Here is a 17,018-nt window from a genome sequence, read left to right on the forward strand (position 1 = left end):
TGAAACAAGTTGAAATACATGGTGGGGTATTACAGACCAAGTGAATAGGCTGCTAGTGGTGATGATGAAATGCATCATGAACTAAATCTAATGGGTACTAAATAATTAATCATCATTGTTGACTTTAATTATGTGAACGTTGATTGAATAACAGTGAAATCTCATGAGAAGTAACTGGCTGAATTTATTAAGCTATTGTGAGACAACTTATTTAACCAGCATGTGTCAAAAGAAACTCAAGGTCAAAGAGTATTACAACTGATTATAGAGTCAGAGAGGGTATCAGTAATGGACAAGAGAGAGAGAGAGAGAGAGAGAGATGGATAAGATACTGCTCAGAGTTATACAAGATGCAGGGAGATGCTGAGGTCCAAAAGAAGTCAATTAATGAATTGAAAGAAATATCACTACCAAGCACAGAGGAAAAAATAGATATAATCAGAAATGAGGTTGTGAAGCCAGTAAAACATCCAAAAAAAAAACAATAAAAGCGTTGGAAGTGATGAGATCACTGGAAAGATGTTGAAACATGGTACAAAGTGATAACAGACTAGCTGTACTGGTTGTGTAATGGCATCAGAGGAAGGCAAAACACCAAAAGAATGGAGAAGAAAAAGGAAGCAAAATGGATTGCAAAAATTACAGAACAGTTCTAATGAGTGATGCAGGAAATGTACTTATGATGATATTAACAGAAAGAATAAGGAAACTAACGGAAGGAAATCTATTAATGTTAAGATTGATTGCGGAAAAAGCTTTACATACAAATAAAAATGTTTATACATGTTTTGTTGACTTTCAGAAAGCATTCGACAGTATAAATCATAAACTGGCATGGGTTGTACTCAAATCTTACAGAGTGGATAGGAACTTGGCATGTTTCTTGCAGAAGATCAATGACAATGCAGAGAAACTGTGCAGAAATAGGAAGATGGTTCTGGACAACAAGAGGCATGAGACAAGGAGATCTGATATCCACAAGCATCTTTAATCACATTTTTGGAAAGAACAATGGATATCATCAAGAATAATCTAAGTGGAACTTTGATTGAACATACAAAAATGAACAATTTGTGATTTTCAGATGACAGTCATTATTGAAGATGAAGAGGAACTAGAAAGAACAGTGCTGAAGCTTAGTGAAACAGGAAAGAGATATGGACTGATAATGAACACTGATAAAACAAAAAACAATATTTGGAAAGAAGTGCATGACAAAACAAATAAAGGTCAACAGACAAGAGCTGGATGAGGTTAGGAACTTCACATTCCTAGGCAGCAACATGACGTAAGATTCAGACTTTAAATAACACAAGATTTCGGATAACAAAAGCAAAATTAGCCTACAGGCAATGGATAAGATATGGAAAGGTAATTCAGTGACCTCCCCATAAAGCTGAGACTACTGGAAGCATGTGTATTTCCAAGTGCTCTCTATGGCTGTGTGCCAAAGACTCTGTAAGACAAATATTGGCTTACGAAAGAACATGTCATAGAAAGATTCTAGGAATTGAATGGGTGCAAAAATAACAGATTAAAAAACTGTATTGCAAAGTAAACTCCAAAGAAAATCTAATGCAGAAAATGATTCAAAGGAAACTAAAGTTTTTGGACATTTCTGCAGAATGGATAACAGTAGAAAGATCAAAACCTTGCTTGGTACAATTAATGGTATAAATAGAAGAGGGGCAGCCAAGGCGATATTGCATTGATAATGTGAAAAAGTGGTGGAAAGAGTTTTTTTGAAGGATTTGAGTCAACGGATTTTTGATTTGAGTTAATGGACAGGAAGAAATGGTGAAATAAGCATCAGATACCAATGGGCAGACCCATGAGCAATGATGCTGATAATAAATTTGAATATCTTCACAATATCCAGAGGAAAATAGTTTATACAGAACACAAAGTGTGCCAGTCAAGGGGATGTTAGTGAACAGAGAAATGTCAAAACTGACTAAAATATCAGAAGCCCGTATAAAAGAAATATCCTTTTTTTTTTTCTTTTTTCAAGAAAATGTATAGAATTCTTGATAAATGATCTAAATTGACCAATATGTGTACTTAAGTTAGAAAGGAACTCAGGCATTCTGCATGTAGGAGAGCTAATGCAATTACAACAGATCTCACAGAACGGCATTATGTATTTTTGGAAGACCATATATAATTTGGTCCATTATTGAGTCCATTTGGCCAAAAATGAGTGCCTTATTTCTTTGTTGTACTGTCATCCCAGCAGAAAAAATTCAGCAAAGAGCTTATTCAATTATCCATTCTGTGTTTTGGCAGAGTTATAACTTATTTCTTGATAAGTATATAGATGTCTGTAAAAGGAGATCTTTCTTTCTCCATAGTCATCTTTAATCATTACCACTATAACTTTTCCTTTTATATGCTTTAGAAATAAATCTGTGGTTCTTATGTTTCAATGAAAGCAGTACATGGAATTCAGTCATATATAAATTATTATTATTGTTGTATGGGCACTTCCATGGAGTCTGAAGACTCATCATGGTAGACCCAATTTCTCCACACACTCACTGCACCCATTAACAGACAAAGTGCTAACAATTGATTCTGACAACCCATTCAACTCATTTACAGCTCTCCAAGCAAAAATTCTAGTTCTCATGTCCCCTATAAACCACATTTTTACTCGACTTCCAGGGAAGACCTCTTGTTCTACCTCCTCTAGCTAAGTGCTGAAACATTTCATAAATGTTTCAGCACTTGGCATAAAACATTTTAAGTAACTTAAACGTCTATCAAACTTCTCAATCTATCTTCATTGGGAACATTCCCCAGACCACTTGCCTTCTTAATCTCACCTCTTAATCCTCTCCACCACTTCCTCATTCCCCAAGAAAGCAAGGAGACCAGACTTGAACACAGTAATCGATGAGGACATATCAAGGCCTTATAAAGAGGAATAACAACTTCCTTATCTCAACTTGTGCATTTCTCGATAGTCAAGTAAGCTTATGAGACACCTTAACAACTTGAGCAATATGTCCTCTGAACTTTAACTATGGCACAGATTTAAGCTTCTTCCTAAGCTTGTCATAATCACCTGCCTTGTAGTTCCACATATACCCCCCCCCCCCTCCCAGAATATTCCTCATGTTGTACAATCTCCCAAATCAAGACCGCATGGTCACTTTCTCCAATTGGAGTCAATGTAGATACCTTGGTTATGGATAGCTCTTCTGATCCTATGACAGGTCCAATACCCTCCTGCCCCTAGTCCCCTCCATCACATGCTGCCTTAAGTAATTATCTTTTAGTAGTTGTATAAATTCTATTTCCTTCCTACCATGTGATCTTTCTTCCTTCCACTCTATATCTCCATAGTTGAATTCCCTCTTAATAATCACTTGATCTGCTAATTTGGTGATGCATTTCTTCCAGATCATCTGTGAAACTCCCTGGCCTATAACAACAACCAAGGATATATTTTATCCTTGGTTGTTGTTATAGGCCAGGGAGTTCCACAACTGTATATTTTGTTTTACTTGCCTTAATCTCACACCAGATTGTTTCAAATGAATAGCCACCCTCCCACCTGTCTTATATTCTTTTTGGCTGCAATTCATCTGTTTTCATCAGCAGTACTCATTCCCCCATCCTATCTTCTTCTTCTGCAGCTTTTCTCACTTACGTAGGATCGCTGTTTGTAGTGAGTCTCCTCCACAACCTCCTGTCTTGGGCTGTAGCCACATCCAAGTTCTTCATCCTCAAGTCCTCCTCCACCATCTCTTCTTTGGCCACCTGCACTTCCTCCTTCCATGCACATCCATCTGAATGAACTCTCCCACATACTCATCCTCATCACATGACCAAACCATCTCAATCTTGCCTCCTATATCTTTGCTCCTAAGCTCGTAACTTAGGAGCAAAGATAATGACTATGTAAGGGGGAACGGTGATTCCCCTTACATAGTCATTTCTCAGACGATCCTTTCTGGTCACACCGCACATCCACCTGAGCATTCTCATCTCTGCTACCTCCATCCTGCTGATGTTATTTTTCCTCAGGGCCACAGCTTCCATAGCATACATCAGAGCATACTCATTTCCCCATCCTATCTTCCCTGAAAATACTAAACCCTTCACTTTCAATCCCTGTAACTACATCATCTGCTGTTAGTCAACTCTCACTAATGCTTATAACTCTTGGCGAGGTTGCACTAACCAATGCCCCCAACTCCTACCTCTTGTTTATGATACTTCTGGCATTAGTATATAGAAACTGCAGCATCCCTTTAGTCCTCCATCAACCTTTACTTCCTGAACTGACTACTTGGGTTCATTCATACACTCACTTGCCTCATGGGTGCCTTCACACAAACTCACTTGCTTCCACCCTAATTGCTTATATTTTCCTGAATTCAGCATGCTCAGTGAACAAAGCTCTCTCTCTCTCTCCATACACCTAACACCAAAACCATTTAGATGCAGTCTGTCAGCACTGTACAAATCCTTCTTTCCATCAAACACAGACCAACAAATCCTACATTATTCCTTCTACACAATCTATTTATAGACTCACTGACTACCAAAGCCCTCCTCCTCAGTTCGCCTCTATCATAGCATGGTAGGAGACTTACAATCTTCACCTTCTTGCTCTTCAGTTTTGCCTCTTCTAACAACTCTTTTACATTCTCCCTCATAGAATACTTCTCGTCTCTCAAATCATTGGTACCAATCAAGACAATCATTTCCTTCAACTTACCTTTTTGCATCTGAATGGCTTGGCTAATATCGTGAAATTTTGCACATTCTCACTTTCATTTAGTAGTCTCCAGATCAGTGAGTCTCCATACATAATTTTCTCCTTAACTTGTTTATCTTGTTTCTTCAGTCGGTCTTTATTATTACTTTGGACCACCTGCTTCTATTTCTTTTTAGCCCTGCTAATCTCTTGCTGCTTCTGCATTTTTCAATTTCATGCTTTGTCCTATGATGGATAATATTTAAGTGCGCTATTTTTTTTTTTATTAATGTCCATTTCATTCTCCTCTACTTCCACAGCTGCAAGTTTGACATTAATAACATAATTTTCCACCTTACCATCAGTATTTGTTATGTTCTTGTCACCTAACAGAAATTCACTTTTGAAACACTTAAACATATGATTTCCTCCCCCCCCCCTCTCCAGTTTCAATTTCCATCCACATATTCTTTAATTTTCTTTATGAATACATTTCGCACACACTGCATTGAATAAAATCCTTCAAATCATCGGACAATGTGGTCTTTGCTTCCATTATTCATCGGCATGTTGACAATACTATAAAAAAATATCACAATAAAAATGTTATAAATACACTACATACTAAAAACACGAAAAGCTACACTAATTTTCTAATGAAAAATAAATAAAAAATAAAACAGACAAAATCAACTTTACACGAGCGCTAAATTACACAATCACTCACAATATAACCTTGAATCCGATATGCCTGTAATTTCTTGGCAAGTTTAATTTAATTTCTAATCAAGTGGAGAAACTTTCTGTAGAAAAATACATGCATACATTGTCAATTTCTTGTAATGTCATGAGAGGTTAAATTCATATCAAAACTTTAAACACACACACACAACAAAATTTGACTGGAGCACACTCTAAATAAACAAATTGTCTTTTACAGTTGGCAAAAGATGGCATAAACACATTTTCAGTGGATGTAAATAAGTTATGTTATGGCTGTTCTTCAAAGATTTCTTTAGGATATCATGATTTATCATAAATTAGCATCTCTGAAAATGAAATAGCAGTATATTTTATTTTTAAGCCAAATTTTTATTATATTAAAAACTTACATTTAACATCAAAATCATAATTGAAACAGAAAATATTTCACATTGGTCTTCATGCCCTTGAACTCATTGCAATATAGTTTAACTGGAACACTTCTAACATAGGGATGAAAATTAAAAACAAATCATGTTAAAAAAAAAAGTGAATAATTGCAATTATCAAAGTTGCTCTTAAACAACCTACCTAAATGAATTACAACTGATATCAGGAACATCGTGCTTCTGGTGAAACATAATAGGTAGCTCTTAAATTTGTAATTCAATTATACAAGGTACTTGGTAAACTAAGGTTTGGATAATACAATATATACAGTTCGCTGTATATACATTAATAATGCTTTCAGAAAGAACATGCATAATCTTAAACTTCAGCAAATCTTTCTTTTTAGTGTTAAATACCTATACAATTAAGTAAAAGTACTAGGAATAGTTAAACAGAAATTACCAATTTGTTTTTAAGATCTTCATTTTGTTCAGTCAAACTGTCAGTCCAATCTTTCATTTTTTTAATGGCAAGCTGGTGCTTAGCTGTTTCCTATAATGATAGTACACCATGTTATTATCATACACACACACACACACACACACACACACACACACACACACACACACACACACACACACACACACACACAGAAACAAGCAACCATTGTGGTCTAAATTGCTTAGCAGGCGAATATTAATAAAACATTGGATCAACATTACATTTTGGCACACAGTCACAATTTCTTTTATTAATTATTACTGAGTAATAATAGACATCTAAATTACTTTATAAATCTAAGCAATACTTAAAGACAAAAATATATTTCTATTTGATACTTATTTTCCCCAAATAAGAAACTGAATTTGTTGTCAATATTTGTAACAAAAATTTATAGATATTTATCAGTTTATTACTGAGAGTGAATCTTGTTTTTATGAATTCCATGTTCATTCACATTATGTACAATTGGATATTTTGACAAATACATTTATAGCATGAATGGCAGAAATTTCATTAGTGACAAGAAGCTCTGAAGGCCATTCAAACAGGCTTACTTCAACTGTGACCAAATATGCTAAAGATCATATATTAAAATAAAGAGATTTGAAAATATAACGTGAAACTTTATAAAGGGGTTATTGAATTAGGTAATTCACCCATGGTCAATGTTCCTTCTAAGCTATGCACATGTGTTTTTACACACTGGTCACAAATGTCTGGTAACTATGAGCACAAAATTTTTACTTCAGAATTTCTAATCTATAATCAATAAATTTTTAACATATTATAAAATCAAATGCCGGCCTGGTTGGCTGAGTGGATAGTGTATCTGCTCTTCAGCCAAAAGGCTGTGTGTTTGAATCGTACTGTGGGCATGGATGTTTGTGATTATCTGTGGAAATACAAGTGGTGGTTGGCAGTAGATGGTGTTGGTGAAGATGCAGTCAGTTGGTGATTGAATGGTGGAGACAGAGTTGTAGAGCAAGTGCCCTCCCTCGATGAGTCCTAGGACTCTCTGGAGGCGTCAAATAATAATAATAATAATAAAATCAAATGGGGAGCTTAAGGGTCAAAGCTGAATAACTGAAAGGAGACCACCACATGGCCTTTAAAGGAATGTGGAGAACTGACCAGGGTTTCTGACCTAATGTCCAATCCTAACCTTCTCGTGGTGCACCCTGTTAGGTATCTACATGAATATTGAACATGAATGAGGATGGGTGGGCAATTTGGTATTTAGCAGACCAAGTTGTATTCTTACTGGCTTAAACCAAAATATAGAATGATGGCACAACATGACAGAATTTCATGACAGCTGGGGAGTCACCAGGTTCAACAAGGCCCCCGTTGTTTTCGCAAGGGAACCAGGGTGAACAGCAAAAAATCGGCTACTGGAACAAATCCTAAAATACACCCCAACTAAACATCAGCAGAGTCCAAGATCGGTACTATCAACATAAGAAGCCTGAATGGCAAAGAAATGGAGATAGCTGAGGAATTGGATAAGTATCAGATCGACATAATAGGGGTGATTGAAAAAAAAAAAAAATACTGGTGAGATCTTTCTGAGCAATAAATACCAAATGTTATATTCAGGCAATGACAATCCAGGAAAAGAAGGAGTAGCAATAGTATTCAACACTAAATATGAGGCTAATCTTCTTGAATGGCAGGCAGTGTCGAGTAGAGTGATGTGAGCAATATCAGAATGGGCAACTGGACAATGAGATTTATTTGTGCCTATGGGCCCGCAGAAAGTTCTACTAAGGTAGAAGTGGAGGAATTTTTTGAGCCTTTAGAGAAAGCAACTGACACAATGAAAAAGGAAAAGTTGGTCCTTGTTGGGTGTCTAAATAGCAGAACAGGAAATGATCGTCAGACACACAAAAATATATTGGGAAAATATAGAGAAAAGAGCAAAGCTAATAATAATGGCAAGCACCTGTTGGACTTCTGTTCAGGACATGGACTGGTTATTACTAGCACAATATTCCAACATAAAAAATGTGCACAAATTCACAAATGGAGAAAAGAGGCAAGGATTAAGAAAAGTCTCATTGACTATGTTATTCTTGATAGTGATGTTTCCTCCCCGGTGCAGGACACCAGAGTGTACAGAGAATTTGAAATTGGATGTGATCACCATTTAGTCTTGAGCAATATAAAATTGAATTTCATATTGAAAAGAAGAACATGTAAGAAAGTTTTAAAGCAAATAAAAGTTGAGAAGCTCTCAGATGTGAACTGTAAACTAAAATACACAAACATGATTGAAGAAAAAAATGAAAGAGTTTGAGAACAGGATCCAAACATTGGAGATTTAGTGGCAAGCACTGAAGTAAACACTGATTGATTCAGCCAGAGATGCATGTGGTGAGGTTGTCTATAAGGATGGAAAAATCAGAACTTCATGATGAATACAGGAAATTAAAGAGGCAGTGAAGGAAAAGAAGAAAGCATATCAAAAGTTCGTGGCAAATAAGTCAGCTGGTGCTCTTAGAGAATACAGAGACAAATATAAGAAAGCTAAATGGTAAACACTGTGTAAAACTAGCTAAACAAAAGCCATGGGAAGACTTTGGTAAGAATATAGGAAATAAATATCAAGAAGGTGGCAGGATATTCTGGAGGTTGTTGAAGAAGTTCAGAAATGGAGGAAAGAGTGCTGCAAAATGAATTAGAGATGACAAATGTGATATGAAAAACAAGAGAAAAAGATATCCTTGAAGTATGGAGTAATTACTTCAAAAAATTGCTAAATTAAACAAGCAGTGATGACAGCACAGTGGTATATTTGGATTAGAAATCAACTAGCAACCTATTATTTGTTTAAGAACATCGTAGTAACAAAATGACGGATCCAAGGCATAGGTTAAGACGAAATAGGATCCAACAAAATGGTGCAGCATTCGACAGGATTTGATTTCACTAACAAAGATTGTAATATTAAGTATTAAATTTTGTAAGAGCATCAAAAAAAGTGATCCCAAGAACTTTAAAAGTAGATTAAGTGAATCAAGTGAATTAGTTGTAAATTAGAATCAGACAAACATAGAAGTTGTTTTAGAATTCTGATTTTTTTAAAAAATTGTTGTTAATAGATTAATATGGCTGTTTCATCTAGTACTAAAATGGAAGATAGTGAATTTTTTCGTACAGTGAACCCACAAGAAATTTTTCCTCATTTTCGGGTGAAGAATCAGATGATGTACTATTTTTTTTTTACTAATTGAAAAACTTAGAGAAATGGCAAATTGGACAGATTTTCAACTGTTAATTTTACTCAGAAGTAAATTAATAGGCAAGGCTAGAACATATTTTAACTCATCTCCAATTCTCAAAGATACATTGGATTATCAAATATTTAAGGACAACCTTATTTCTCAGTTTTCAAAGTTAAGAAGTATTGGCCCAAACTTATGGAAGCTACAGAGAGTTTCACAAAAGGATAGGGAAACTGTCTCTGATTTTTACAATCGGTTGTTAACTTTATCTAATAGCTTGAATGGCACAAGTGAAGATAAACCTCATTTAGAATGGGCTGTGTTCCAGCAATTCCGCCACGGTGTTAGAACAGAATTGAGGGAAACAGCCTATAAAAGAAAAATTTCCACATTGGAAGAGTGTTTTAAAGCTGTAAAGGAAAAAGAGTAGATGATAGGGGATTTCTCTTCCTCGTCCAATATAAGCCATATAAATATCTTAGAAAAGGATAATTGTTCCTCTGTCATTAACAAGACTGAGAAGGAGAATAAAAAAAAAGGATATTGGGGAATATCCTATAAATTATAATCAAATGTCAAACAGTGAAAATCAATCTGACAGAATGAAATTAATGGAAGAAATGAAAGTTCTAGTTCACTATGAAGTGAACATATTGCAGCAACCAGTAATAGATCGTCTCGATCAGGTGGTGACACAGCTTGCATCTATTACCTTGAAATCTCATGAGAATAACAACCTCTCATCAGATAGGATCAACAAGATGATAGAACAAGAAGTACAAAGACAAAATCTGCCCATATTAACAAATCTGGATAGGGTGATACAAAAACTAGAGGGTTTTAGTCAACAAGTACCTAATAACTCTCAATCTCAAGAAAGGAAGGAATATCTCACTAGCCTTAGAGATCCTCCTAAATGCTTCAGGTGCAACAAAAGTGGACATCTTGCTAGAAATTGTTATTTTAACAAGAAAGATTACTCTATCAAAAACTGGGATTCAAAGTTTGGGTACATACCCCACAGAAGAAATAATAGAATTCAGAAACACCAAGCTTCTAATGAAAGAATGATGAAAGTTAGAGGAGAAATTCTGGGTTCTAAATGTAATATTTTGCTTGATACAGGATGTAATGCTTCAACTATTAGAAAGGACTATCTCTAAAGTATGAGACATAAATTAAGGAATAATATTGCCAAACTTAGACAACCTGTAAGAATTACTACTATTTCAGATTCAAACGTCGTAGCATATGAAAAGGTTCGAGCAAGAATCTACCTACCAGAATTTAAGCTAAGTGTCTGGCAAGACTTACTTATCATCCCCTCAACCACTAACATAAGCTCCCACATCATACTGGGAACAAATTTCTTAGAAAGATATCAGTTCTCCTGTGATTTTTTTTAAAAAGGAAATATGCCTAATGAGCAGGAAAATAAGCAGAACAAATGGCAATTATATGCATAATAGAACAAGGAGACAGAAAGAAAGGTTTTATATACCTGAGAAAGGATTTACCGAAATAAAGTAGAACTGTCTGTAACTGAACCGACTGTGGAGGATAGTAATACATTCTGATATGCCTTATCAACCAGAATCAAAATGTAACACCGATGAACATTCTCAACAACTGATAGCCAAGCCTGAACCTGAAGTTATCAATAAGGAACAAACAACAGTTGAGGTAAATTGTGTTAGGGTGACTAGTCTATATAGATTTATATCCTAAAGGGACATTTCCACACAATAAATACAAAATATATTTAATTACTAGTGTATGGAACAAGAGGAATCCAAGAGAAGTAAAAGAAAGCAAGTGCACAAACTGGAATAGCAGGTGTGGCAACTATGTAAGATCTCATGGAGAAAATATAAGATCTGATTTCTCCACAAAAAGGCCTAGTATGAAAAATTTTTCAAAGGAAGAGTAAGCCTTTGTTGGATTCTGAATATATAGAGATTTGAGTAATTAATATTTGCTTCAGAATCCAACATGATCTTCCATCACATAAACTAAACTTGTAATTATTATTTAATGTAAATCACTTGTTTATAAATTAATATTCATATAACTACCTTTAAGTTTATTTGATATTTAATTATTTAATCAAGGATATGTATTAATAGTGAAAAGACTCTGTATTAAAATATTATTAAGTTTATTTTATTTATTGCTATGTTAATATTATAAGAATTTGTATTCAACATTTTAACTGCGTATTAATTGAAGTGTAAACATTCCTTATTTGTTCCGTATGTAGAGGTATAACGTTATGCAATGCCTCAGTTTTATTATATTTTGTTTTGGTTGTCATGGAGACATATGTAAGATAGCTAGCACGAGTTTAGAACAGAGCGTGATATATTAGTATCGAAGGGCTGAAAAGGATTTTAGTAGAAGTAGAGCACGAGAACAATTTCGGCGGGAAGAGGGGATATATAAGCGAAGAATGGAGAAAACGATTCATTCGGATGGAATCAGAGGAGATTGATTCGGGGAATCAGAGTGCGATAACAGCAAGTCACTCAAGTAGCTAATTAAAATTTACTAGTCGAGGAGCGAGTTAGCTAGTAAGTTGTAGAACAACAAATAAAGCAATGGAAGATAGCAAGGTGACAACTGGATGACTAGCTATACTTTAGTTGGCATTTAAATTCAGGCTCAACTTTTCGGGGACACACGGAAACTTGAAGCTTAGCACGGAGTAACTAAGAGAATAAGTAGAGGCAGCAAGGTTGAATTTAAACGATAGCTGTGTTAAGAGATATAGTGCCTAAAAGATTAATTAAATGCCAGAAGTATAGGCAACTGTGCGTAAAAACTTCAAGTTAAAGAATTACTGTGTGTTATCTTAGTTCAAGAGTTATTAGTAGAATACTAAATTGGTCAAGTGATGCCAAAGATAGTACAAACCTTTTGATCTGAGCAAGAACGTTTAACCATGTGAATTGCGACCATTAATTTATTCAGTTATTACTAATAAGATTTGTTTTAATGAGTGTTGTTAATTGTTTTAAGTGTATACAGTTATAAGAAATGTTCGTATATAAGTAGATGAACAAGGAAGATTACCGGTAAGAATCATCCAATTATTAATATTCCTATGCGGAGATGTGTGTGTGTTTCTTCCTAAAATATCCCTACATTAACAGTAACAATTTTTGGAGGAGATTAACTGGAGTGTGGATTTAAGAGTGTAAACTTGTGAAGAAGTGTTGCCGCCCTTTTGTAGTATTTGTAACTTAAGTAACTATGAGATATTTACGTAATTGGTTACTAAGGAACTTTATGACTTTAAACTTTATCAAATAGTTAATTGAATTTTGTGAAAGCTGTATTTCAGATAACAGATTAACCATTGCCTGAAATTATATGACTGTATTATCAGATGAGCTAAAATGTTTATAATACCTTATTCAGTGATTTAAACTAAACTGTATAATTTGTAATCCTAAATTAAATGTTTGTTTTACTGATCTAAAGTTGTATTTTGCCTGAATCTCTTTTACTGTATCGTTCATAAAATATTCGAACCAAAGCGGGAGAAATAAATAAGTTAAATAAACTCGGTCTGTATACATAATAACAACATACAGAAAGAATTAGTTGAGTTGGTTTTACTTCAATTTTTGAACAAATTCAGATATAGAGTGGCGCAGTCAATAAATACAAATTTTCTTTATATTTGGATTAGAAATCAACTAGCAACCTATTATTTGTTTAAGAACATCGTAGTAACAAAATGACGGATCCAAGGCATAGGTTAAGACGAAATAGGATCCAACAACTGCATAGTTGTGAGGGACTGGACAGAGGGATGAATTCCTGATGATTGGAGTAGAGCTCTCATAGTACCCATATATAAAAATGGAAATAAAACAATGTGAGAATTACAGAAATATTTCTCTACTGAGTGTTCCTATTAAGATTTATGCAAGTATACTTGAGTAACGGTTGAGAAGGATTGTGGAAGAAAAGATGTCCAACTGTGTCAGGTAGACTGCAAACAAGAATATACTAAAGAACATGCTAGAAGTGTCAGAAACAAAGTGCTAGAGTTTGTTGCCTTAGTCAATATATTGCGACCTCAGATTGTAAGAATTAGCGAGACCTGACTTACCAGAATCAGACCTACCAACTGGTACTGAGTGTCATGGGTACAGTATTTTTAGGAAGGATAGAATGGATAGGAGAGGATGGAGGCATGCTGCTAATGATATTGAATGACTTAAATCCAGTTAGAGTTGAGACCTATGAATGTAGTAACACTACTAACAATATTTCATGTGGCAATGAGTTTGAAGCCATCTGGTGTGAAGTGGAATCTAACAAGACAAATTACATAGTGGGGTGTTGTTACAGATCTGATGGATCGGTTGCTAGTGATGAAGAAATACATCACCAAATAGAAAAGATGAGTGTGAAAAGAGTAATCATAATGGGAGACTTTAATTATCCAAATACTGATTAGGTAGTAGTAGAAGCTCATGAGAAGAATGAAAATGCATTTATTGAGCTGTTGCGGGACAACTTCATCAAGCAGCACGTGACAAAAGGAACTCGAGGGCAAAGAGTGTTAGATTTGATTATAGTGTCAGAGGGCATTTCAGTTAAAGACGTAACTATTCTGCCAGTTGGTGACAGTGATCATGCGGTACTCACTTGCGAAGTGACTAAGTTTATAAATGTTCCATTCAGAAAAGGTTACATGCTGAACTACAAAGCAGGAAATTATGACCAACCGAAGAGTATACCGAGTTCAATAGAATGGGATCGGTTGCCGGATGGAAAGAATATCGACACTGCATGGGAAGCATTTAAACAATACTTAAATGATGCGATATCAGAATGTGTTCTGAGAGTTCGAAGAATAAATAGAGTAGAAGTCAAATGTATGTGTAATCTTATTAAGCAAGAGATTCGTAAGAAAAGGACAATGTAGAAGAAATACTGTTTGCATAAGGATGAACATTATGAATGTTATAAGCAGCAGGCTAGAATAGTCACAACTGTTGTATGGAAAGCAAAATCTGATTATGAAAAGAAACTGGCTCTGCATGCTAAAGACAACCCACAAGAATTCTGTTGATATTCTGCAAGTAAAAGAAAGAATGAATATGAAAGAAAAACTCTTCTAAATCCAGATTGCGTGATGTTACAGATGCAGAAGAATTTGTTCAGTTAATGAGTGCCCATTTCGTTAATAGCTATTGACCTGGTGAACACAACATTGAGCTCACTGTTACCTCTTCACTAGATGAAGAAACACAGGTATGTGAGCCTGAGGTATTAGAGCTGTTACACAAACTGAATAAGAATTCAGCAATAGGGGCTGATGGAATATCAGCACGTGTGCTAAAAGAGTGTTCAGCTGAACTGGCTATTCCTTTGACCTGTATGTTTAATATGAGTCTCAGAACAGAGAAGATTCTGCAGGAATGTATGGTAATTCTATTGCACAAGGGTGGTGGTGAAGATTTTGGAAAAACTGGTTAGGGCCCACATTCAGAAATGGGTTGACAGTGAATATCTACTTTGCAATGAACAATATGGGGTTTACTAAGGGAAGGTCAACTTGCTCACATTCTATAACAATGTTACCATTGAACTGGACAAGGGGAATGGATACACCATGATACTTTTGGATTTTGCTAAGGCTTTTGACAATACAGCACGGCAGACTGCTGCATAAATTGGAGAAAATGGGTTTGGGTTTTACAATATTAGCATGGATAAGAGGATGGCTGACTGACAGACAGGGGATCTGAGTCTGTAAGGTTTAAGGTAACAAGTGGTGTACCACAAGGATCAGTGCTTCGTCCACTGTTATTCAATCTATACATTAATGATATTGGGAAGGATTTGACAAGTGACATACAGTTATTTGCTGATGATGCAAATATAGGTAGGGTAATCAGGAATACTGCTGATATGCAGTATTTGCAGAATGACTTGAATAGGCTAGAATTGTGGGCATGGGAAAATGGGTGTAAGTTCAATGTCAGTAAATGATGGCTTTTTTTCCCACTTCAAGTATGGATATGTCTTCCTGACTGCATGCCTAGTCAGTGTTTTTTACTACTGAGCTGTCATCACTGCTTGTTTAATACTGGAGAGAGTACAAAGGACAGTGTTAAAAATGATATCAGGATTGTGGAATACTGATTATGAAGACAGATTGAGAATTTGTAGACTGCAGACACTAGCAAACAGGAGAAAGAGGAGAGATATGATTGAGACTTACAAACTTCCGAAAGGGTCATACAGGATTTCAATTGATGGAGGGTGGGGAAAAGACAAGAGGACATCCTTGCAAGCTGAGAATGAAGGCTGCCAAGAAGGGTGTGAGGGCTAGATTTTTCTCTCAGAGGGTGGTGCATGATTGGAATGGATTGCCATTGGATGTTGTGAGTGCAAGCACTGTGAATGAATTCAAGAATAAGTATGATAGCTGGTGTGTGTGTAGTATGTGGCCTCCCTTGATGAGTCTCTGACTCCCTGCGGGTCTCTCTTAATAATAATAATAATAAAAAGCTTGGTAAAGAAGCTGGATTCCGGTTAAATAGAGGCCTGTTAGGATTAGATTTTTATTTTATGACAAACAGTTGAGAAATCATGGGAATATAACGAAGATCTGTATTTAAGTTTTATAGATCTGGAAAAGGCATATGACAAGGTGCCCAGAGAGAAGCTAATGAAAACGCTACAGTTATATGGTGTCAGTGGGGAATTGTATCAAGTAATACTTAGTCTTTATTTGAGTTGTAAGTCAGCAGTAAGGATAGAAAAATCAGAACTCCATGGTGGACACAGGAAGTTAAAGAGGCAATGAAAGAAAAGAAGAAAGCATATCAAAAGTTCCTGGCAAATAAGTCAGTTTGTGCTCTTAGAGAATACAGAGACAAATGTAAGAAAGCTAAACACTGTGTAAAACTAGCTAAACAAAAGTCATGGGAGGACTTTGGTAAGAACATAGAAAATAAATATCACGAAGGTGGCAAGATATTCTGGAGGTTGTTGAAAAAAGCTCAGAAATGGAGGAAAGAGTGATGTAAAATTAATTAGAGGTGATAAAGGTGACATGAAAACAGGAGAAAAAGACATCCTTGAAGTATGGAGTAATTACTTCAAAAAATTGCTAAATTAAAAGCAGTGATGACAGCACAGTAGTAAAAAACACTGACCAGGCATGCAGTCAGGAAGACATATCCATACTTGAAGTGGAAAAAGCCATCAAAAGCCTGAAATGTGGAAAGGCAGCAAAAGTAGATGATATTCGACCAGAAATGCTCAAGTATGGAGGTATAAAAATCTTACAGTGGCTGTGCTGCATAGTACAGAAGTCCTGAACAGATGGATGAATTCCAGATGATTGGAGTAGAGTTCTCATGTTTTTCAGTTTATTTCCCTTTTATAAAAAGGGAAATAAAACAATGTGAGAATTACAGTAGTATCTCTACTGAGTGTTCCTAGTAAGATTTATGCAAGTG

General features: G+C 35.4%; 1 protein-coding gene across 1 annotated transcript in view; it reads right to left on the reverse strand.

The window, feature by feature from the left end:
- The window catches only part of LOC150109219 (uncharacterized), a 672,102-nt gene that overhangs the window by 140,441 nt on the left and 514,643 nt on the right, over positions 1–17,018 (reverse strand). The window contains exon 31 of the mRNA XM_090401856.1: positions 6,263–6,352. Coding sequence (XP_090257982.1) covers positions 6,263–6,352 — 90 coding nt within the window. The remainder of the gene's footprint in view (positions 1–6,262; positions 6,353–17,018) is intronic.

Source organism: Typopeltis vanoorti, chromosome 2 (genome assembly GCF_054136105.1).
Source record: "Typopeltis vanoorti isolate ZY-2024b chromosome 2, IOZ_Tvanoo_1.0, whole genome shotgun sequence".
Taxonomy (NCBI): Eukaryota; Metazoa; Arthropoda; class Arachnida; order Uropygi; family Thelyphonidae; genus Typopeltis; species Typopeltis vanoorti.